The sequence below is a fragment of the Haliotis rubra genome, unplaced genomic scaffold (assembly GCF_003918875.1).
Source record: "Haliotis rubra isolate DU_JTF1 unplaced genomic scaffold, ASM391887v1 Scf738, whole genome shotgun sequence".
In the NCBI taxonomy this organism is placed as follows: domain Eukaryota; kingdom Metazoa; phylum Mollusca; class Gastropoda; order Lepetellida; family Haliotidae; genus Haliotis; species Haliotis rubra.
In genome coordinates, this window is record NW_025767455.1 from 470863 (window position 1) to 496298 (window position 25436).

Genomic DNA, 25436 nt, shown 5'->3' on the forward strand with positions numbered 1-25436 from the left:
AACCACCAGAATCCCGTCCTCCACCGACACAGGGGTGCAACCCACGGCAAACAGGTTGGTGGACCAATTATACCCCCGGGTCCACAACGGGGGGTCGAAGAGCGCTTAGCGTTACCCAGCACCCACCACGAGGAGGTGGCTCTTCACGGGTGCCGTGTCTGTTCTGTACAATGGTGACTTAAAAGTAAAAAATTACCAACCTCCGCGCCCCCCTTCCCCCAAACACGGTATTGCCCTCTGAAGGGACGGGTGCGTGGGAATTATTTAGCAGAGGCAAAATGTACGACTTGACCGGGGAGCATGAAGGATAGAAAGGACGGATATGACGTATGCTTGTAGATGTGACGTCACACCGGATGTGACGTAACTGCTATTATGGGATGCGGAAGAACAACACTGCCATGTGCGTTGCTGTGCTGGTTAGTTCCTATAAGCGAAAGCTAGGGTTTAAAGTTGTGCACAAGTATTGTAAATACTGGCTATGAACATGTTTACCAATTAACTTCTAAATGCCCTACTGCTGCTATTAATAAATGCTGAAATAATACACCGCCTCCTGTACTGCGACGCTGGATGGATACTATAAGCCAAGGCAAGTACTACAGTCTAAAGTTATGCGCTGAATTGTAAATGCTGCCCATAAACCCATTTAGCAAAACAACGCTAAATGTCATTAAAATATGCACAAACGTCTACTACTGTACATAGAGTGTAAACACTTTTATAGTTGATAATTATCAGACTTCCGACTTAAGCAAACTGTAATACAACTCATATCATTACAACAAATGATCACAAAGGCTAAGACACACTATCTCTCATCCTGGCAAACAGTTTACACTTGTGTGGGTTACAAATGATATGCAACATATTGTAACCAAACATGGTAAAGAGTAAGGTTATTTGACAGTTTCATAGAATACAATAAGTTGAGAAAACGGCGGTTTACGATACGCACAAACGTCTTGTAAACACTTTATGAATTGATATTGGATGTTATCATTTGTAAATAACCACATGAACTTTTCAGAAATTGAAAATTCAGGGAAATTTGTTTCTTGTAACTTAGCAATATCAAACATATGGAGTCTGATATTGTCCAAAAAAGCTGCATTCCACAGCAAAATGAAATTCATCTTCTATGGCTTGTTTATCACTGAGAGTACACAGTCTTACGGAAAGAGGTGTGACAGGCTTGGTATATCTTCCTCGTTCAATGTTAATAGGCAGGTTACCACAGCGTAATGATGCCATTACACTTCTATATTGTCTTGGTAGAGACATTTTAACATATTGACATGTTTCAATTTCCTCCTTGAACAGTCTGTAAGTTCTTAACTTATTACCATTTGGATTATTCTTGTCATTAAATAGATCTGAGAACCACTTCTCCCTGTCTCTCTTATCTAATTCCTGTAATACTTGATCCAGGAACAATGCACGGCTTGTGTTATTACAATAATCATATGTACTCTGACCTCTGGTGATAGTAAGCTTCTTGACCATGTCCATGATCCTGTAATCCCATGATGATTTCTTCCTAACTGACCACCTGTGAATGATTCCTGTTAATGAGTTTGGATCCACTGTAACAGTTTTATGAAGATATGTAAACACTTCAATTTGTAACTTTGTTTGTTGACTCCTCCAACCTATGTCACCTCGTACAGCGATATTTGAGCTGTTTTTCCGCACCCCCAGGAAGAAACGACAGGCTTTGTTTTGTACATGGTTAATTTCCTTATAAGCGTTCAGGCCCCACACACTGGCACTGTAATTTAGAACAGGTTGGACATAGCTATCAAACAGTTTAGTGAACACATAAACCACCCATGTTATTTAACTTGGCTATCACAGCCCCAAGGGCTCTGTTTGCTGCTTTACAAATTTCAGTTACAGTTTTCCTGTAGTTGTAGTGTTCGTTCAGCCACATACCAAGGTATTTATATTCGACACAACAGTCAATATTAATTTCACCCCATGTAAACTGGTAGCTTCCCATAAGGGTGGATACGGTCCGATAATGCATTACTTTTGTTTTCTCTTTGTTTACTGAAAGTTTCCAGTATTTTGACCAATCCGCGAGAAAATTCATAAATTTCTGCATTCTATTTTCATCTGGGGCTATGAGCACACTATCATCCGCATACATAAGTGATGAAATGTCCATGTTGTCTATATCAACACCACAATTCAATTCATCTGCTAGGTCATTTACGTACATTGAAAATAAAGTTGGCGAAATGCAGCACCCTTGTTTCACACCCACTGAGACGTCAAACAAGTTGGTTCTTTCTGTATTTATTTTTACACAACACCGAACTCCTTGATACAGAGACTGAAGGGCGTCAAGAATCAACCCTTGAATTCCAAATTGTTGCTTCAATTTGAGCCACAGTAAATTTCTCTGTACAGAGTCAAACGCCTTCTTCATATCAACGAAACACAAAAATGTTGGTAACCTGGACATCTTTCTGTTGTAGAGTATTTTTGTTAAGGACTGTAAGTCATCTTGGCCTGATTCCTTGCAGAATCCATTCTGCAGTTCTGTTAGATAGTTGTTACTTTCCAACCAGTTACTTATTCTGGTGTTAAGAATTTTTGCGTATATTTTGTATGGGACATACAGCAATGTAATACCTCTGTAGTTTGTCGGTACTGTTGGGTCACGCTTACCAGATTTTGGGATAGGGTTGATAATTCCACGTTTTCCAGATTTCTGGCACCAGTCCAGGTTTAAACATGATATTAAAAAGTTAGTATCAAATATTCACACTCATGGAGTTCTTGAGCACTTCAGCCTGAATATTATCAATTCCAGGAGATGTATTCAGTTTAGTGAGAAGAACAACTCTATAGACTACTTCTTCCCTTATAGGTTGGTTAAGAACTTCACAGTCTGCAGTATCTGTGCTGATATTACAGTCATCCCTATATAGGTGGTCAATGTTGGTAATGTTGGTGGAGTTATCTTCACTGGGGTTAAATATACTGTAGAAATCATGTTTCCACTTTTCCATCACATCTTTATGGTCAGTTAAGATTGTGTTATTATCGCTAAGGGCTATATCAGGGATCAATGGCTTCCTTTCATTTTGTATTCCCATTTTTCCAATACTTTCCCAGAATACTGCAGGATTAGACAATGACTTGGTTATTTCTTCCTGTTTTTGTCTTTGGTATCTTCTTTTGTATTTCCTATGAAGTCTATCAAAATGTTTTCTTTCTTTACAAAATTCTTCTCTTGTCTTTTGTAGATACTAGAACCTTTGCTTTTTGTCCATTGTTTTTTATTCCGGCAGACCAGAATCAACATTGTCTGTAAATTCGTCACACCAGTAAGGCTTCTTTCTGGATTTATTATTCTTGTATTGTCTTTTGCTTGGGTTTATTGTTTTGTGGCTCAGTTTGGTGTCCATTTCTTCTCTTAAGGCTTTAAGGAATGTACTATACATATCAATGATGTCTCTTTGTTGTGTATTACACTCTTCCAGTTTCTTGATCCATTCTTGGAGTGATTTCATAGTGTTGTTTTCAGACAGAAAGGCTTGTGGCATATTGCTCAGGTCATATTTAATGGAGGGTTCCTTTGGTGTAGGTTTGTTGTTTAGACCAGAGTCCACTTCAGTTGTTACATTTAGACTTGTACTTATTAGTACTCATTACTTGTAGTTGCCATCTTAACACTGAGAGTTCAGGTATTGACACTGGTGGTGACAGATTGAATGTATTGATTGCGTCTGTAATCCTGTGTACATGTAAGTCTTCAACATAATGAAATTGTTCATAGGGCGTCAGGACATGGTCCACAAGAGATCTACCTTGTCCACTGATATACGTATAGTCTTGATGTCCAACCCTTCCATTTAGCATACACAGACCACTTCCTGACATAAAGTCAATCATACTTTCTCCATTAGAATTAATAAAAGGGTCAATTATACTGAGTCAAAAAAGAAACTTCACAAAATGTCAGTTGAAAAATATTGAATAATTTTTCTCTGATGATACATCTATGTATCCGAAATGGGATCCTTATCTTTCGACTCTAGAAAAACGTTAGCAAAACCCACTCAAACCCATCCATTCGTCCTGCAAATGACGTTAGTGCCAACCCAGCGGGCACACAACGTTGAATCAACGTTGAATTTTGGTTGTTTGGTTGATCAACCTTTCATAAACGTTGGTTCAACGTTTATCATGCGACCAAAGAAAGTTAGTCGAGATTCGTTTAGTTGTCAACGTTGTTTCAACGTAAGGAACCAACAAAATGTCAACTAATTGTTTCCTTGGCAAATATGATACATAATTCATATTGGTAATAGGTATCCAATTTAGCAACTATCATTTCGGAACATTAATTTCATAAAAGATCAAGATCGAGCTAGTGACACATATAATCTTATATATTGTTTGATTGTGCATCGATCAACGGACGGAAATATTACGTAAATCGCAATTGAAAATGAAAACATCAATGAATTTAGGTATCAGTTATCCGAATTGCATTATATTTGATATTTTCCCACAAAAATGTAAAATTTGTATAATTCCCGACAGTTTGCTTTCAAACACATGCTAGATCGCCTCGTTTGGCCATATCCGGACATGCGCACAATTATCGCGCGCGCAAAGGCAGCTGATCGTTGTCAGTTTACTTTGGCGAAGTTCAACGCAATATCGTTCTATTTTCAACATCTTCACGGCATGCTGGTGTTTATTTGGTAAGTATGTCCTTCATATATAATGAAAACGTAGGAATGTTGTCTAAATCTAGCAGGTCAATGTAGCAAGAAACTCCGAATTAGGGCTCATGTTTTATCTCACAAGGGTACCGGTGTGTCACGTACATGTTTCTCAAAATTTAGTGGAAGCCCGTGTTTTCGATGAACTTGTTTTGTTATTTTTCAATATATTTGCATGCATATATTTGGCATTTTATTATATAATCGAATAAGATTTCCTTTCGTACCCATCACCTGATTTGAATTTTGCAAATATACATTTTCTAATAATCAATGAAGTACATCAATATAAGGGACCATTCATAATTATATGGCTGCGGGTGGGGGTGATGATTGTAAGGGGGACGGGGGGTCACCCATTTTGTTCAGGGGAGCTAAGGGGGTCAGCATTTTTGTACACACGCACTATGTTTAATATGATGCTTAGAAATTATTGGAAGGGGAGAGGGCGTCATAGATATTGTACATGACATGCAGGGTGGGGCGTCACTAATTTCGTACATACACTTTACGGGGGGAGGGGGAGGGTAATTCACATTGTACATGCTTCTTCATAAAAATCATCATCACCCCCAAGCCATACATTATGAACGGTCCCGTAAGGGCAGCTATACTAAATCGAATAGAATTTATCAACATTTTATATTGCATCACATTATTATGAACATTTGTTCGTTTGAATAAGTCTATCAGTAAATTATGCATTGAGCACGCTCTGAACCCTGTCAACATATGCATATTATTTGGGGAGGGTGGTGGTGGTGTGTGTGTGTGTGTGTGTGGGGGTGAATGGCGAAAGGAAATCTTTCTCAGATCATGCAGCGAAAATTCACATCAAAATGTCCTGTGCAAGTCTTTGTTAAGGATGAAATTGCATATAATTTATTTGAACTTTTATTTATTTACAAAATGAGTAACTTCACTAATGATTCTTTGATGGGACAATTAACAAAACTGCACTCACAGACTTTCATTCTTACACTTGTTTGGAAGGGATGTGATGAATCATGTCTCTTAAAGGTTAAAATGTTACATACAAAAGAAGTAATTTAGTAAGGAACATTTAATTATGAAATAAGATATAATTTTAATGGAATTTGCAGAAATCTCATCTTCGAAGACTGTGTGGCATCAATTTTGTGGATCACATAAAAGGAGCAATGCTAAGGTAACAAGTTTTTAACATTTCACTTGTTTCCAGTATATCCACCACAAAGGTTGATCACGTAAGAGAATAATTTGACAATGATTTCTCCCGGAGATGTTTAGTTTAATGAGTACTCCCTTGGTTAGCGCCATATTGTTTTTCGCCGTAAAGAGCTGGATGCGAGAAAGCACGCGAGAGGACAGAAGTCATAAATTTATAGAGATATATAGATGTTTATTGCTGGGAGACACACTCTTCAGGTATTTGGTCAGCTGTAGAATTTGAATATGATGTTTCTTTATTATTGTCAAAGTGTAGGTTTTTCATTATTTTGCATTTAAATGTGTGTGCAGTGAAACATACTGAGATTTGGAAGAGTCCATTATTTTAGAGTACAGGCATTGTTAGATATCAGCATTTTATGTACATGTTCCCTTGTCAAGATCATCTATCGAGTATATTAGAGAGAAGGTGTATATTTGTAGTGTTTTAAATCAGAGTTATTTTCAGTGTATGACCTACATTTCAATATGTTTTGGCCACCTGTCACCCCTTTGGTCAAATAGAGTAGGACTTCCATTTCTTGGAGATAAACTGTTTCGAAGAATTTGCGTGTGCCAGCGATGTTTGTTTGCGAGTACATTTAAGTCTTTTTTTGAGTGTAGATTGGAGTTGTAAGAGATGTTATTTCAGTGTCTTATTATTCAGGGTATGATAGATTATTTCTGGCAGTGTAGAGTTTAATCTCATCATTTTATTGTTCATGATTCAGAGAAGCATAGTTATGACGTCGCAGATATTATAGGCACACATAATTCATTATATGAGAGATTTTCTAAGCGTTCCCATAAGAGATTAAGTGTAAACATTTCTGAATTATGAAGAAGTTATTAATCTGAGTTTTATGAGTGTACAAATGACAAAGAGAGACAGAGTAGATAATAGGGAATATATTGTATACTTATGAGAGCTCATTATTGTTTTCAGAACTCCATGATCCATACTTCCTTGTGATTGGGAATAAATGGTGTTGGAAGGCCTCCCACAATAGACTTGTTCTTTGACCTGTGAACCACCACCCATTTTGTTTTCTTATCATTTAATGTAAAATGGCTTTTGTTACAATTTATGGCTCCTGTTAGCAACATTGCTACATCAGTACAACTCCTATTTAATTTGAAATAATCGTTTCCGAGAATCTCTAAAGAAAACTAAATCTAACAGAATAACAACAATCTTCCATTGTTTTGCAGGACAATGTCAAACAATTTGATGTCAAGAATGAATGTTGATGGGCAAAACGGCAAGTTTTCTTTTAAGAATACAAGGTTGTATTCAATCATCTCTGGTAATTTAATTACCAAATGCAGCATTTTCATCATGACCATAGCAAATAATATATGACAGTAAAGCATCGTCTAATTCATCCTTATTCATAGTCTAATTGAATAATCAACTTGCAATTGAGGATTTTCTTTGAATATGTTTAAGAAAACGTCCATTCCTTTAGTTGAAAATATAAATTGTTTACATTTTTCGTCACATTTTGTATTGATGCTGTTCATATGTTCACATGGCAAGTTACAGCAGTGAAATGAACCTTTCAAGTGATTAATTAAACAAATACTTGAATCATTTAAGACAATATCTCTTCCATATAAAATTATTCATGTATTTAAATATAAAATTTCAGAATGTGTCCCATCTCATGGGAATGAGATGGAAATGCATCCGAAGCAAATTTCAAGAAGGAGTTAGGAACGTTTCTGAAGTATCCACATGACCGCCAGGCAGGGAGTGGCAGAAAGAAGAGAAGCTGTATGTCAGTTTAATGCTATATGCAGATGATATTGTGTTATTATCAAAACAGAGATCACCTACAGACTATGTCATGTGTGATGTTTCATATTATGCTTTATACCACGTTTCTCTGTGTGCGTTTGTGTTTATAAAGATTTCTTAAAAAGTGACTGGTTTTATGTGCTGTCTTCAGGTATAGTTCCTGTTCATCTTGGATCCTTTTCATGGTGAAAGTAATTGCATTGTGTTTATTCAGGGGTCTGTCTAATAGCTGAAATTCAGACAACATGTCTTCTCGGGACAATTTCCACCTTTTCAAGTTAACAATACAACAGTAAACAGTTTTTCTTAATTTGGAATACTCTTTTTATGCCCCGCCATATATGGCAGGGGCATATAGGGTTACCCTCGGTGTCCGTCCGTCCGTACGAAACAGGGAATGTATTCTATCCACTTCTCCACCATAACCGCTCTGTGGAATTCAATGAACTTATACATGGGCTTTCTTGGGACTCTAATGGTGTGCATCTCATATTTTGTTTTTTTATTTTATTGGTTTTTTTTGTAAGTTTATAGACATTTGAACTTAGGTACATTTTGCTGAATTTCTCTATGATGATAGTGTAATAGGGGATGAAGTCTATCCACTTCTCCCCAAAAACTGCTCAACAGAATTGATTAAGCTTATACAAGTGTTTCATTGAGACTCGAAAGGTGTGCATGTCATAGTTGCATAGATGTTTATTGAACTTGTTTGTGAATTTTGTTCAATTATTTTGTCTTATGAATGCCAGCGGGGGCATCCGTGTCCCTGGACACAATTTTTTCTTGTCTTCTTACTGGAATTATACGTCCAACTGACATAAAAGTTAAATGAACATTATATTGAATGTGGAATTTTAACCAAGTATTTTATCAGGTAAATATTTTTACTGCAATTTTATGTTTGAACACTGTTTATTTTGCAGGTAGCTATTTGGGTATTTTAGCTGGATGCATCAGTTTGGTGCTACTTTAGTGTAGTTTAAAGATGAAGTGCGAGTCTATATCCAGGAAAGCGTAATACCTCCCAGACAACCACGGAACAACCCATTTTCAAAGTTAATAATATGTCAAACTTCAACGTTGATTCCACGTCGGATATCTACGTCTAAAATACTTTCATATACAACCACGAGAAAACCCATTTTCAACGTTAATAATATGTCAAACTTCAACGTTGATTCCACGTCGGATGTCTACGTATTAAAAACTTTCATATACAACCTTTTTTCAACGTTGATAATAGGTCAAACTTCAACGTTGATTCCACGTCGGACATCTACGTCTAAAAAACTTTCATATACAACCTATTTTTAATTTCAACGTTGAGGACCAACCTATTCTCAACGTTGAAACAACGTTGATGTGCCTGCTGGGAAATCAGGTTTTGCACGTGCAGTCGATCAAGTGATCTTCGCAGCGAAGTTTTCTTCATATGCACGTGTTTGCATTGGCCTCAAGAATTGAAAAAACACTTTTAAACCACAGTTCTAACGGTACTTGAAATGCCACGATTGTCAAATGTGCAACGTGAACGTGCCGTTGGCATGTTGCAAGCGGGAAGATCAGTTATTGACGTCGCAAGAGCAATGGGATGCTGCCGTCGTACTGTGTATGACTTGCGAGGTCGTCTACAACAAACTGGCACCACTTCTGATCGCCCAAGGTCGGGACGTCCACGTGCGACGTCACGAGCAGAAGACCGTCAAATCGTCCTACGTTACCTACGTGACAGATTCTTGCCGGCTACACGAACCAGGGCTGAGATGTTTAGAGGTCGACTGTCCTCACAGACCATTCGAAATAGGTTGTGGGCTGCCAATCTCAATTCTCGACGTCCATATCGTTGGCCAATATTGACGCCGTTTCATCAACGTCAACGTCTGCTGTGGGCCCAACGTCACCTCCGATGGACCCAGAGAGACTGGAATCGAGTCGTCTTCAGCGATGAATCCAGGTTTACCCTCAGATTCGCGGACGGCAGGCATAAAGTCTGGAGACGACGTCGTGAACGGTATGCCCAATGTTGTGTACATGAAGTCGACAGATTTGGGGACGCATGGCGTGGGGTGCTTTCTGTGGGAACAACCGTTCCCGACTTCTGGTCATCCGTGGAAACCTCACAGCTGCTGCTTACCGCGACCAGGTGCTCACCCCTGAACTCGTTCCTTTCATGTCGGGTCATGACCCAGGCCTACAGTTCCTGCATGATAATGCTCGGCCGCATACCGCGATGTTGACACGAAATTCCCTTCAAAACGCTGGAATCAGCGTTATGGACTGGTCACCGAGGTCCCCTGACCTTAATCCAACAGAGCACGTTTGGGATGCACTTGGGAGAAAGGCTTCGTGGTCTTAGGAACCAACCTCAGAATTTGCAGGAACTTGGCGCTGCCTAGCAAGAGCAATGGCGCAGAATCCCCAACCACGTGTTCACAAGCATCAGGCAGTCGATGAGGAGACGGTGTTTGGCAGTGGTGAATGCGCGGGGCGGCCATACACGATATTGAACTGAGAAATTTCGCATTTTTATTCTTGTGACTTGACATTCTGTATACCCATGTTTTGGAACGGCGGTGTAGCCTAATGGAACTGATTATGGCACTGTCAGTGTATCGAGTACATCACACAGATTTCAGCAATGAAATAATAACAATTTAACCATCTTACCATCTCTTGTTCTTTTATAGTGCCCTGAAGAAAGAATGTGAAGTTTATTTTTTTGACTCAGTATATTTCCCTCCGTTGTATTTCATCGACACCTTCAATGATATCCTGTAAAGTACCACACCTTGCATTGAAGTCACCACACAGATATATTAATCCGTTTGTTTGGTAAGTATAGAATTGCTGTTGCAGGTCTTGGAAGAATTGTTCGCTGTCAACTAATCTACCTGTTCCTTGTTGAGGTAGATAACATACACATATATAGATATCAGGGTGCTGAATTCTTTTAATTTTAATCCACAGTATACCTTCTGTATTAAAGTCTGTTAATTTTTCCGTAAATGGAACAAGCTTACTGTTCACCAAGAAGCCAACCCCTCCAGAACCTCTTTTTGGACGAGAATGTAAACAAGATCTATTTTGACCATACCATTCATAATTCTCTATTTCTACTGATGCGAGATACCAGATGGATACAAAGCCGTTGCCATCATTAAAGAGAGGAAGAATAACAATCGTTGTCTGTTTGTTGATTAACGCCACACAGCAATATTCCAGTTACATAACGGCGGTCTGTAGATAATCGAGGATTTGGCATACAATCCAGTGATCAACAACGTGAGCATCGATCTATGCAATTGGGATACGAGGGGGTGTCAACCAAGTCAGCGAATATCACCACCCGTTAGTCGCCTCTTACGAGAAGCATGGGGTACTGAAGATGCATTCTAACCGGAATCTTCACGGGTTCGGTGTAGCTGATAACACTGTTATTAAGCAAGTGATGATGTCAGAACCAACACCGCAACGTCGTTCACTCTGATGAAAAAGTGGTTCATCATAATCATTGTTATCTTTCCTTGGTGCCCAAACTTAAACAATGGAGAGGGCGTATCATATATATTGTGCTGTACAGTGTACGTACAGCATAAACACTCGAGTTTCGTCTGAACTATATAAATGATGTATAGTGTGTGTGCATTTTGTACGAAAACCATCTGGTATCATAAGTTTTTTAAACCGAATCTTTTCATCATTTTAACCATTTAAGTTTTACGAAATTCCAATTTTTCTGGCTGCTTCGATTATAATTGCGTAATTTCTGTAAAATATCTGAATTACAAATACTCCGCAATTGACATAAAGATAAATGTCAGGGTGAAAAAAATACATTTATGCTACCAATAAATTTTTTATACGTTTCTGCCCATCCACATGAAAGTCTCACAGAATATGCATCATGAATTATGGGCTTGTCAGTATTATTTCTCATAGATCATTAGGTGTTAAGTTGAGCATGATCATGATCGAACAATATCTTTTGTTCGTACAACTTCATGCATATGAACATTTGTTTCACTATCTGGAGGACATTTTCTTTGTATGACAAAATGCACATCTTTTGCCATCAGTTTTCAAAATAGTTAAAGATCTTTTTTATCATTTGATAGTTGAATTTTTAAAGGAGATAGAATTATTAGATAATTTTTTAATAATGTGTTTTGTAAATAGATAAATGGTATTTTAAACATGGTAGTATAAATTAGCAACTGCGATCGCTAGTGGCTGCACCTTCAAAGGGGTTAAAGTATCGTAAAGTTATTGTCCTCCTGAGAGGGTACGTAAGTCCCAAAACGTTCAAAGTGAAGGGATGGTGTGAATCCAACTAGGGTCCATGCAGGTAGCAAAAGCACCGTAAGTCCCCATGGTCCCTAGTATGGTGACCAACCTCCAGTTGTTGGCGATCTACAGCCAGGTTTTATCTTATGTTGTCCTCTATAGTTAAAATGTTTTAGATTTAATTACTGGTTGTACGTTTATATCTGTGATAATCTAGTCATTTTACTGTCCTTTGTCGACAGGTTTTTGTAATTTAATTCCATTTATTATCAGATTTTAACTGTTTAAGTCACAATATGGCTGAAATATTGCCGATGTGACTGAAATATTGCCGCTCTTAACTCACTCACTCATTAATGTGTTTGTTGTGTGCATTATCATAAGGTGTAGAAAATGTATCTCATAAAACCCTTAGTTAATATACATGTACTACGCCAGTATAATATATACCCATAGCAACAGTATAAGCAACAACATACACATAAGGCATAACATAAATTACTATATCCGATGATTTTGGCTCTGCGGTAAGAAAGCCGTTGATACCTTCGTATATTTAAATTTATATTTGAAATGTGCAATAAAATATTTCCATACATTTTATTGATGATTTATCATTAAAATTGTATTTCATGTTCTGCTAGACATTGTTTTATATGCAGAGATTAAGAATACCGTTTGATACTTGAGTAAGAATCTACATTGAAACGTTTTTCTATGCAGTGAACAAGACGTTTTCATCCATATAGCTGCATGCTATATTTTTGACTCACCAACTTCTAGAATGCCGATCAAACAATTCGTTAAGTAAATGCTTTAGAAAACAATATTTTAAACGTAGTATAAACTTTAAATTTATTTTGGGTCTTTACTTTCTAAACTTCATGTTGAATTTTAACCCATACGGGCGGCAAAGTGTTCGGTAATAGGTTTTTGCTGATCACTAAAACAAACAAAAATACCCTTTATACATTAAAAACTTAAGCATTAAATAAGGAGTGAATACACAAAATACATACGTCGTAATAAATATGTATATATTTTCTCTTAAGGTATGTCTAATGAATTTATATTTTTGTGCACTTAGCAACGAATGTTGGTGGAGCCTATGTTAACGGCACGGCTGAAATAATCGCCTCCAGGGGACTTCTCTGGACACAGGCTCCAATAGGCTATTGTATTGGACTCTTCATAGGTAAGTTATTTCCACTTAAATTATATGGAATACATTTGTTTATCTTGCTATGCGTCATCAAAGAAATTCACAGCTGGTTTCTAAAAGCAACATGTGGTATTAGTTTCAGGACCTGATTTCTCGAAACAAACTTACGTTTTTACACAAATTTCAAACTGAGTTTGACAATTTGAAAAAGCCGAGTTTCTAACTTAGTCGTAATTTTAACACCAAAAACACATAACAACTCATGTAACCCATCAACCTAACTCAAATTGTCTACTATAGTTTGAGTTGAATATTCATTTCAGTATATTCTGGGAAATGCATTTTCCTGCTTTTTCTTAAATTTGAATAAAACTGTAACTTACGTCAAAACTCAGACTTTGTTTGTTTCGAGAAATCCGAGCCAGAAACGTATTTCCTCATACGACGTACCATGAAGACGATATTTCATTTATATTTTTCCGTATAAAACGATGGAAAACATTTCATCAAGTTGACTAACTCAGTCACAGTTTGCAACACTGTCATTCCATTTTCGAAAACCGTAAAACCTTGGACTTCATCTGGACTTTTCTGTATTTACATGCATGTAGCATCTGCACTGGTGCGTCAGAGATTGACTACTGTAATAGCATTTTTCGGGAACAGAGTTGCAAGCAAAGTTCCGCACCTGTTCTTAAGTCTCTTCACTGGCTACCAATCAGAGCCAGAATTGAATTCAAGGTCCTGAGTCTTGCCTACCAGTGTTACCATCTTAGGAACATTGCACAATCCTTCCAGAAAAATCGGCCGCTATTCCTAATATTTTGACACTGGAACCACAAAAAAGTTGCTTGTCCACAGCTATGTTCTGACGAGGATAGACTTACCGCTCTGCTTCACGGTGGATCTGCAACCACCCATCTGCAGCTTGTGCAGAACACTGCAGACCGCATCATTACAAGAACTGAACCCACAGAACACACCACACCAGTACTACAGAGACTCCATCTGCCAGTCAGACAACGGATAAAGTTCAAGCTGCTCAACATCACATTCAACGCCATTCACGATCTTCAGTACCCACAATATCTGCAGTTTCTACTTTCAATTCACACGCAAATTCGCAACCTGCGCTCTGTCGATGAAATGTACTTGACTCTGCCATACACGAAGACAACATTGAATGAAAGATCTTTCTGCCACTTCTCGCAGTCTGTGGTTCTCCCATTCTGCAGAACTCATTACACACCGAGACAATATTGGATGAAAGATCTTTCTGTCACTTCTCCCAGTCTGTGGTTCTCCCATTCTGTGGAACTCATTACACACCAAGACAACGTTGGATGAAAGATCTTTCTGCCACTTCTCCCAGTCTGTGGTTCTCCCATTCTGTGGAACTCATTACACACCAAGACAACGTTGGATGAAACATCTTTCTGCCACTTCTCCCAGTCTGTGGTTCTCCCATTCTGTGGAACTCATTACACACCAAGACAACGTTGGATGAAAGATCTTTCTGCCACTTCTCCCAGTCTGTGGTTCTTCCATTCTGTGAAACTCATTACCTCTCTTCATCTTCCACTCTTCTCTGTAAACTAACCTCTTCAGAGAGCCTATCTCCTACAGACCTTTCACAGCGCCGTAGAGCCAACTGTGTATTCCTCATATCAAGAGTGGGGTATTCCTTATGTACGAGTTACGCATTCCTTATGGCAAGAATGAGGTATTCTTTGTGTAAGAGTTACGCATTCCTCATACGAAGAGTGGGTTATACTTATGTAAGAGTTACGCATTTCATACTTGGTACATCCTTGATTATTTCTGCCATGTTGAAATTTTGCTGAATGCGTGGTTAAACAGTAAGTAACAACATAAGCGTGGTTGCTCAATGCTACCAAAATTCAACTGTATAAATTCAGCGTTCTTTTCTATTCAGGCGGCTGGTTCTACGGTCCAAAGATGCGTAGGGCCAACTACGTAACAATGTACGACCCGTTCCAGAAGAAGTATGGTGCGAGAGTAGGTGCGCTCATGTGTGTGCCAGAGTTTGTAGGAGACATCTTCTGGACAGCTGCCATCTTGTCAGCACTCGGTAAAACCATTCCCCATTATTTCACTACAGCTCGGGTTGAATTGGTCCCATAGAAACATTTACTGGTTACATGAGGCGGTTAAGCGATACATTTCTCAGGCATGTTGGATTTCGCGCAGGCAGTTTCTGACGTTTATATGTGAGGTTTAAGGCCGCTTTTAGCAGTATTCCAGCAATATCATTCCTGACATTTATTTTTCAAGCTCGGTAGCTTACTTGACTTCGGGTCCTCGTGCTTCTAATAACACCAATAAAAGGCTGGCATCGTCCTGGCTGTATTGCTTACATGCCACTGTAAAGTTGACTTCGAGCCCTCGTCTTTCTAATAACACCATTAAAAAGTTGGCATGGTCCAGCTTATTGCTTACATGCCAATGTAAGGTATTTTGAACTACAGCTGCTTTATTCTATTTAAAAAGGAGGATTACATTATAACATACCAAAATCAGATAAACAGTAAGTGAGAATTTTGCAATTTTGGAAGTCGACTCCAACAAAACTGAATTTTTACTCGATTTTTGAGGCATTGATGTTCAAATATATCTATCAGAAGATAAGTGCTGCCGAGGGCTTACAAGTCTCACATATTAGTCTTGGTTGACACATTAAAGGATCGACCGTCGCCATTATCCTCGACGTAGACAATACCACGTCCATCATCGTATCGGCCGCCATTGCTGTCTTCTATACCTTGCTTGGTGGACTCTGGTCTGTGGCCTACACTGACCTCGTTCAGCTATTTTTTATTGCTATTGGGCTGGTAAGTCAGTCATAGGTGACCAACGTCCTACATTTGAGATAAATGGTATGAAACATGAAATCCGTGACGACCTCGGGTCAGATTACGACGGCCTACTCAATTGACCTTGATCACTACTCAATTGACCTTGATCACTACTCAATTGACCGTCAGTCATACATGAATTGTCAGTTATCTTTTGAAATTTGCACCCCGCTCTCGCCCACGTATTCTACGCACACATACATCGAAAGTCATCTACTGCAAATTTTACGCTGCCATACCAGTACTATTTAAGGTGTCCATTAAAGTAACACTACCTCTTATACCAGAGGCAATTAAAATTGTTAATTAAATTGCAATTAAGTGGGATGTCAACCTGAAATGCAAGTGCACAGGCACATCTAAAAACTGCCTGTTTGATATGAAATGCAAAACATGATATGCAAATGTGAAACGCATAATATAATTTAAGTAAAAGACCATCCTTAATACTGTGCTAACACATCTGGTTTTGCCCCCGGCATCCATATATCACATCATATTGATTTGGATATCTGATATCATCGAAAGTCACGACGTACTTGCATTGTGTATTGTATTGATTTACATAAGTCTACCCAATAACATTGAACAACTCATTTGTTACGCGTTGTGAGTCAGTTGGTGCTCAGTCCGCAGTATTTCAGTTGTATTTTTTATTATTATTATTGTTGCATTTTTACAGTAGCGCATACACATTACAATTCATAATAACTAACAAAAAGTAAATGGCAACGTGACCAGTACTTATAAAACATGTCGATATTTGAATTTATGAAGGCTGCATATTTAGTTAATGCAGTTAATTTAAGTTGTATTGAGACATATCAGTTTCATGAGAGAGGATAGCCCCATGTGACGTCGGTCTATCTTTTGCAAACACAGATATGTAATGTACGAAAGCCTAATGATGCCACTTTTGTAGCATAAAATATTTCTTATTTATTTTGTCGATGCTTGGGAGTATATTTCAATTATTTTCTCGTTGGTTATTTTTCTTTCAAGTTTAAAAAAAAAAATAATACATGAAGTGACAAGAAAATATTTATAAAAACGAGAAATTAATCGAAATTTCCTGAAAATATTTGAAATGAGAATATAATCGAAGCAACGAAACATTCGCTGAGGAAATATTTTTTAGGTTCAAAGGTGGCAGCATTAGGCTTTCGTAGTAATAGTGTGTAAGCTCAATATTTCGGAAAAATAAACACATGACTGAAATTACTTTGAATTTTTTCAAAACATATTTCAATGCAGCTCCGTTGTTCTGTCGTAGAGTGTCGATTTGTGTAACCTTTCTTTTATAACTGACGGCCACACTTCATAATGTCTTTTCTAAGATTTTCTGGTTTGAATCTTAGATTGTTTCCTTCCCGTTCGCCCTCCATCACCCATCCCTTGACAAGGAGAAGATGAAAACGCTGTGGTCAGGGACTCTACCGACTAACGAGATCGGGTCATTCCTAGACATCTACGGTTTACTTATATTTGGAGGGATACCGTGGCAGGTAAAGTAATAGATAGTCCATTGTAGATCTAGAGAGAGATGGTTTAAGTATATTATTAATACATTAAGTCTTTGTGTTGAAGAGACGGATTACAGAGAGTACGGTTCATGGAGAGTTTGATTTTTGGACAGACAAAACCAATTTGTAGCTGCCTCGGCACCATGTTGTTCACTAACGCGTACAACTGATTAAGATGCGCTTATCAGATGGTCGATGTCTGAATAGATCTTTACGTACATTATCTAACCTGTCCTTTACGACACTTTAACCTGAAACCCGTGAAGGTCCGGGTTAGAATGAACCTTCAGTAACACATGCTTGTCGTAAGAGGCGACTAACGGGAGCGGGTGGTCAGGCTCGCTGGCTTGGTTGACACATGACATCGGTTCCCTATTGCGCAGATCGATGCTCATTCTGTTGATCACTGGATTGTCTGGTCCGGACTCGATTATTTACATACCGCCACCATATAGCTGGAATATTGCTGAGTGCGGCGTAAAACTATACTCACTCACTCATTTTAACCTGAAGGTTTTCAAGCATGAATTCCACCCCCACCCCCCTCCCCAGCTGCCTGGAATAGTCGGAACATACGACACGTGGATCAGCCCACAACAAGACATGATTACCATCCCACCACAGAACACTGACTACCATGCTTATACCTTTCCATCATACAACCCTGGACCTTTCCATCATAAAATCCTGGACCTTACCATCCTAAACCCTGGACCTTACCATCATAAACCCCGAACCTTCCCATCATAAACCCTGGACCTTCCCACTTCAATCTTTGGACCACTTTCCAATCACAGAGATTAGACCTTTGCACTACATGGACCGCCTTTCAATCACAGAGATTATGCCTTACCACTATAGCATTTGGATTTTTCCACCTTAACAATTGGACCAAATTCGTTTTAATATATCCATAGAATAATACCTGAAAAGATAATACCGTGCTGTGTACTGTTAGAATAAAGGAAATTCTCACAAAAATAAATTACTGCAAAATGCTTTGAAATATTAAGTTCATTAATCTTTCAAATCTGGTTGAGCAGCTTTAGTTAAGGAAATATTCAGCCTCCATACGAAATTAGTACGTAGAAGTGGGCATATATAGCATTTCCAGAAATTTTGAGAAAGTTGTTTCAGCAAATATCTAATACGTGTATATAGACTATGAAAGTTTTACTTAAATGAATATGTTGAGATATGATTCTCTTACAGTCTAAGTGTCTTTTCAGTACTTTGTGAGACCTCCTTGCCCTGCAATACACGACTGAATGCGCCTAGGTACACTACCGATCAAAGTTTGTAGGAAATCGTGTTACAGCGTATCCCAATATTGGACCACTTCTTCCTTCATATCCTCAATATTTCTAAGTCCTTTTTGGTTTATTCTGTCCTTCATTAGCCTCCCACATTCTCAGATCAGATCTTCCGGCAACCACAGTTTTGTGTAGCCCGCAGTGTGTTTTGGGTCGTTATCATGCTGGAAAATCCAATAATCTTCATACAGTGTTCGGGCCGTTGGAAGGAGCTGACCATTTAAGATGTCAACATATCATTCCTTTTTTCAAATTTCCAGTGCGAATACACAACGGCGTGACTCCACGTGATGATATCCCACCCAACATGTGAAATTTCGGGCTATGTTTTGGGCGTTGGTAGTTAGGTTTCACGGTTTCTTTTGTCCACATTTTCACACAGTTCGGAAAAAGCCAGACAGAAAGTTTTTTTCATCAGAAAAGAAAACATTATCCCAATCTTGATTTTTGTGAGCCCTACTCACGAATTCCGCGCTTTTTCACCCTGTTAAGTCTTTGTAATTCTTTTCAAAGGGTTTCATTACATACCTGGGAACTTACTCTATTAATCATATCATTTCTGATATTCTCAACGCTTTTCAATTTTTCCCTACTCACAATCTGACCGAGTCGCCGGCGATCCATAGTACTGAACTTCCTTGGCCTACCTGTCCGTCTTGTGCTCAAAATCATCTAGAACCAGCTTTCTTTTATCTTCTGCTGTCAAATCTGCCATGTCAACAAAGGAACCCGTCTGCTACACCAGGGGAGATAACTCTTGATTTAGTAAGGTTCATTCTTAAGCCTACAAGAGTTGCCTCCCATTGAGTACCTTACTACATAATGTAACACCTATTATAAAATTATGTTATCAGTATTAGGAAACAAAGATTTTCTCAATAATTTCTGGGAAAACTGTATCTGACTATTGCAATGTTAAAAGTGTTCATTTCAGCATAGCACAAAGCATCACTTCCATATCACAAAAAGACGAAGGATATCAGAGTCGAACAAAAAGTACCACGCCAAACAAACAGTACCATGCAGAGAAAACACACTAGAAAAAGTCCTCTACAAAAATGGCAACTCTTATCTATATCTGTTTGAACACCTGTATGCAAAAGCCTGATGCAATGCAAGTTTATAATGATCTTGGTTTTTCTGCAGCCATTCTATCAACGAGTGCTCGCATGTAAGACTCCGAGAAGCGCCCGTATATCTCTAATGTTGTCTTCTGTGCTGTGTCTCTTGTTCGCGGTGCCTCCGGCCGTTATGGGAGTAATAGGAGCCTCAGCAGGTAAGTGAGTGAGTGAGTTTAGATTTACGCCGCTTTTAGCAATATTCCAGCAATATCACGGCGGGGGGACACCAGAAATGGGCTTGACACATTGTAACCATGTGAGGAATCGAACCCGGGTCTTCGACTAGCGAACGCCTTAACCACAAGGCTACTCCACCGCCACCGCATCAGCAGGTAATATTGGAAGCAGTGTCGGGTCAATGTCTTTTCCTGCTATTTATATTAGACCTACAAGAACTGCGCAGTAGCGTATTCACAATTTCTGCTCAATCAGAGTATGTCATCATATGAGAATCGGACAGTGGGGTAGCCTAGAGGTTAACGCGTTGGCTCGTCACGCCGGAGACCGTGTTCGATTCCCCAGATGGGTACAATGTGTGGAGCACATTTCTGATGCAATATTGCTAAAAGCGGCGTAAAACCATACTCACTCACTCATATGAGAATCCAACCCGAATAGAGAGTCAACTTTGCAGAGTTCATTGAGACTACTGAAGGATCGGTGTCAACGCCTTACAAACTATATAGTCGGAAGGCATGACTGATTAGATAGATATCATTTGATGCATTGCCGTATCATTCTGCAGACTGGAATCAAACCTCGTACCCAAATGAGGTTCCTCTGGCCCAGGATCAGCTGCCATTCATTCTGCCATTGGTGTTGGAGTACATGTGTCCACTCCCAGTGTCCGTCATCGGTCTCGCTGCCATTTCGGCTGCCGCCATGTCGTCTGCTGACTCCACCACTCTCTCCACTGCCTCCATCTTTGCCAATAACTGGTACCGAGGTGTTTTCAGAACCAAGGTAAGTCTGGCGTGAATCGTGGAGCAAACCAGTTGTTCTTGGCTCTGTGTCGTTCTACTTACCGTAGCTTTCCTTAGCTTACTCCTGCAGCACACACGATGTCTAGTGTATATGGCTTCTCTGTACTAGTGTATATGGCTTCTCTGTACTTGTGTATATGGCTTCTCTGTAGCCCTGGAGTACACCAGATACCTACTGTATATGACTTCCTGTAACTCTGGAGTACACAGGATGTCTACTGTATATGGCTTCTCTCTAACTCTGGAGTACACCAGATGCCTACTGTATATGGCTTCTCTGTAACTCTGGAGTACACCAGATGTCTACTGTATATGGCATCTCTGTAACTCTGGAGTACACTAGATGCCTACTGTATATGGCATCTCTGTAACTCTGGAGTACACCAGATGCCTACTGTATATGGCATCTCTGTAACTCTGGAGTACACCAGATGCCTAGTGTATATGGCATCTCTGTAACTCTGGAGTACACCAGATGCCTACTGTATATGGCATCTCTGTAACTCTGGAGTACACTAGATGCCTAGTGTATATGGCATCTCTGTAACTCTGGAGTACACCAGATGCCTACTGTATATGGCATCTCTGAAACTCTGGAGTACACCAGATGCCTAGTGTATATGGCATCTCTGTAACTCTGGAGTACACTAGATGCCTCTCTGTATATGGCATCTCTGTAACTCTGGAGTACACTAGATGCCTACTGTATATGGCTTCTCTGTAACTCTGGAGTACACTAGATGCCTAGTGTATATGGCATCTCTGTAACTCTGGAGTACACCAGATGCCTACTGTATATGGCTTCTCTGTAACTCTGGAGTACACTAGATGCCTTGTGTATATGGCATCTCTGTAACTGGAGTACACCAGATGTCTACTGTATATGGATTCTCTATAGCTCTGCAATACAGTAGATGCCAACTGTATCTCTCACTTTGGTATGATCAATTTGTCCTACTGTACAGTAACACTCAGGTTTGTTTTATGGTGAATCTTACCTTCTGTACAGTAACACTCAGGTTTGTTTTATGGTGAATCTGTTCTCGTGTACCGTAACTCACAGGTTTGTTTGATGGTGAATCTGTTCTCGTGTACCGTAACACTCAGGTTTGTTTGATGGTGAATCTGACCTTCTGTACCGTAACACTCAGGTTTGTTTTATGGTGAATCTGTTCTCGTGTACCGTAACTCTCAGGTTTGTTTTATGGTGAATCTGTTCTACTCAACCGTAGTAATGTATGTTTGCCTGTAAGTCATCCTTTAGGGCCCTTTCGTTACGTCGACATCAGACTAATATGTCCTTGTACAGGGAAGCAGTAGATTCTTCCTGTCAATCATATATGACTTGTTTCTGTTTAAATCTAACCACGACCTGGACTCATTCAAATCACAGCTAAAGACTCATTACTTCTGTGAAGCATACAACAACTAACTTTCCATCAGAGTCTCAAGCGCTGCAGAGCAGTATATTTCTGGATATAGCGCTATATACGTTTTTCCATAGATAGATAGTAGTGTTGGGAACTGGTTGAAATCTCACAATTGATGATTGGCTAATTATCAACGAGCAAGCATTGAAGAAAAGCGTCATTTTTCAGATTTTCCTGTTCAGGTTGTTAATGCAGATATGTATAGAGAAAAAACATGTGGTTTTCTGTTGTTTTTAGTTTCATTTAGAAATTGGCAAATTTCACATCCAATGTAAAATTATGCAACTTGCTCCATTAAAGTTATGACTAACGTATCATGAACATGAGTCTTCAAGTAAGTGAAGTGAGATTTCTAAGAATTATCCAGGCCCTGGCAACTTCTAAGTCATGCTCCATCGTCAAGTGTTTCAAGCTCTAAACCAGTATTTCCAAAATTGTTTCTGTTCGATTATGAGAAAATGTGATCGGTTGCTTGGTCGTTTGGTCACTGCGACCAGTCTTCGATTATTTCAGTTAATTGGAACACAACTAGTTTTCAGACATCAACACGCTGCCAATGTCAAAGATGTGGTTATGTTAGCGTATGTGTGCATAAAAAGAATGGAGGTGCGTGCATGTGTGTGCGTGACTGTATGTGTATATATGTATGTCTGTCTTAGCCTCTCAACCTTTTTCTTCATGTAGGTGTCTGACCGCGAGCTGATCTGGGTTGTAAGAATCACTGTCTTGGTAGTTGGATCCGTTGGAGCCGCCATCGCTATCACCTCCAACACCGTTTACGGCCTGTACGTCATGTCCGGCGACCTCATGTACGTCATCCTCTTCCCTCAACTCACCTGCGTCCTCTTTGTCAAAGTTTCCAACGCCTATGGTAGTATATGTGGCTTCTTCCTGTCCGTCATATTGCGTATGATCAGTGGTGAGCCTCTCATTGGCCTCCCTGCGCTGATCAGCTATCCATTCCACTCTGAGAAGGACGGACAGCTGTTCCCTTTCAGGACATTCATAATGCTCCTCGCATTCGTTACAATAATCACAGTGTCTTTTCTTGCCGAGACGCTCTTCACAAGAAACATCATTCCTATGAAGTATGATTTTCTAAACAATTTCCATGACAACGCGCATATCGTGGACACTGTTGCACTGGGTGCGTCGACAACGGAGGAACTTGTTGTCCCGGAGGTGCACGAAAAAGAAGTTCAGGATCAGGAGTTGGACAACAACGAGGTTAACGAGGGCGAAAACGAGGTAAAGAAGCGAGAGTTGAGCGAGAACGAGGTAAATCAACGAGAGTTGAGCGAGAACGAGGTAAAACAGCGGAAGGCATACGGTCAAGTGACTTACACTTCAAGCTTGTAGATTAATGACTGTTATGAAAAGGTACCATTGATATATGAAGCTGGACATTTAAGGATATTTTCAACACGCATCATTCAGTTTGTGGTTCTATGATCAAAGTTCGAACACTCTCCCTCTTGGATATGTTTTTCTTTGTTTTGTATTTTTTTTTTTAATGATTTTGGGGCGGGTTGGGCTGGGTGGGGTAAGAAGCAAATGTTGTAGTGTCATCACTTCAAGACTGGGTGTTGGGCATTTCGTTACAAAGGGAAATGGTTTAAAATTCGAAAATGCCTGGTTTGGCATTTGACATACTACCTTTTACTGAGAAGAGAAAGAAAAAGGTACATCACTTTCTCTCTGCATCACCTTCATCACTTGAGATATTCTCCCGGATATAGATGCCACGCCGTGGTACGCTTTTCAAAACGAAGTAAAAAGACCGTCACATACTCTCATTCTTTCTTTCACAATTTTATCTCATACACAGAGTTGAAACGCTTGTTGGTGATGAATAAACGGACTTAAACGTCTTTACATCTAAGCGGTCAATCGGTTATACAGACCCTTAAACAAATATACCCAGCACAGCCCATGCGAGTCTAGATTATGTGGCAAATCTATATTGCCACACTTTCAAGGTCTGTACAAATCTGCTGAATTCACAGAGCCTCTAATTATCAGTTAAACGCTGGTATACTAGCATCTAGCCTCTGAAATGGACATATTTTACAACAAAAACGGTTCCTAAATTATTATCATAAGGTATCATGAAAAGGAACCCAGAGATTTTATTCATTTTCAGAAACTGAAACTGTGGTAATCTAGACTGGCCACACATTCTAGACTTGCATGGGCTTTCATGGATATATTTGTTTCAAGGTTTGTATGACAAACTAAATCGCTTGCTGTCAACAGTGTCACTTCCCAAGACCCCCTGTGTCTCCCCCCCCCTCCCCCCGCCCAAGTCATTGCAGGGTGTGTCATTGGGGAGGGGTGATTAAAGCAATAAACTAATCCTGTCACACAATCTTTCAGTGGCATGTCAGTGATGGTGATAAGAATCTTTACTTGTGTTGTGAAAGTCCCGGCCGTTATAGCGCCGCGGATGTGTTTAGTCGCTGAACAAGAAGAAAGTCTCTGGGCTCAAATTTATTAATTTTTATTAATCTAATTTAGGAACCGTTTATTATGTAAAATATTTTCATTTCAGAGACTAGATTTTAGTCTACCTCTGCAGTGTCTGTTTGTATTTGCAAGTATGAGATTATAATAATTAATGCAGTTATGTATTTATTTTACTCGGGAACTATACTAACCTAACGTTACTATTTATGTCGTTGAAGGCAGATCCATCGTACAAAGATATAAACAAGGCGATGAATATAAATTAATATGCATGTCAAATAAACTTTGGTTGTATTCAACTATATACCGATTTCTTCATCGTTATTCTTTTGATGTAGGGTTTGGACGAGATCCTTCAGTATTTTAGTCATAGTTTTCTCGCTTTGTTTGGATATGTTGGTTTGTTGTTTAACGCCGCACTCAGTAATATTGCAGCTATATGGCAGCGGTCTGTAAATAATCGAGTCTGGACCAGACAATCCAGTGATTAACAGCATGATCATCGATCTAAGTAACTGGGATACGATGACATGTGTCAACC

The 25436-nt window shown here is 39.2% G+C and overlaps 1 protein-coding gene across 1 annotated transcript; it reads left to right on the plus strand.

Moving 5' to 3' along the window:
* Positions 1-511: 511 nt before the first annotated feature.
* LOC124259803 (high affinity choline transporter 1-like) lies at positions 512-24026 on the plus strand. The gene is made up of 8 exons (XM_046694004.1): positions 512-592; positions 13109-13216; positions 15120-15275; positions 15887-16035; positions 17418-17564; positions 20042-20171; positions 20762-20979; positions 23114-24026. The coding sequence occupies exons 1-8, from the start codon at positions 574-576 to the stop codon at positions 23786-23788; spliced, it is 1602 nt and encodes a 533-aa protein (XP_046549960.1). The 5' UTR covers positions 512-573; the 3' UTR covers positions 23789-24026.
* The last annotated feature ends 1410 nt before the right edge of the window (positions 24027-25436 follow it).

Excerpts from the sequence above, each read along its gene's own strand:
- LOC124259803 (XM_046694004.1), top strand. Across the intron at positions 17,565-20,041 it reads TTGGAGGGATACCGTGGCAG|CCATTCTATCAACGAGTGCT; the intron begins GTAAAGTAATAG and ends GTTTTTCTGCAG. Across the intron at positions 20,980-23,113 it reads GAGGTGTTTTCAGAACCAAG|GTGTCTGACCGCGAGCTGAT; the intron begins GTAAGTCTGGCG and ends TTCTTCATGTAG.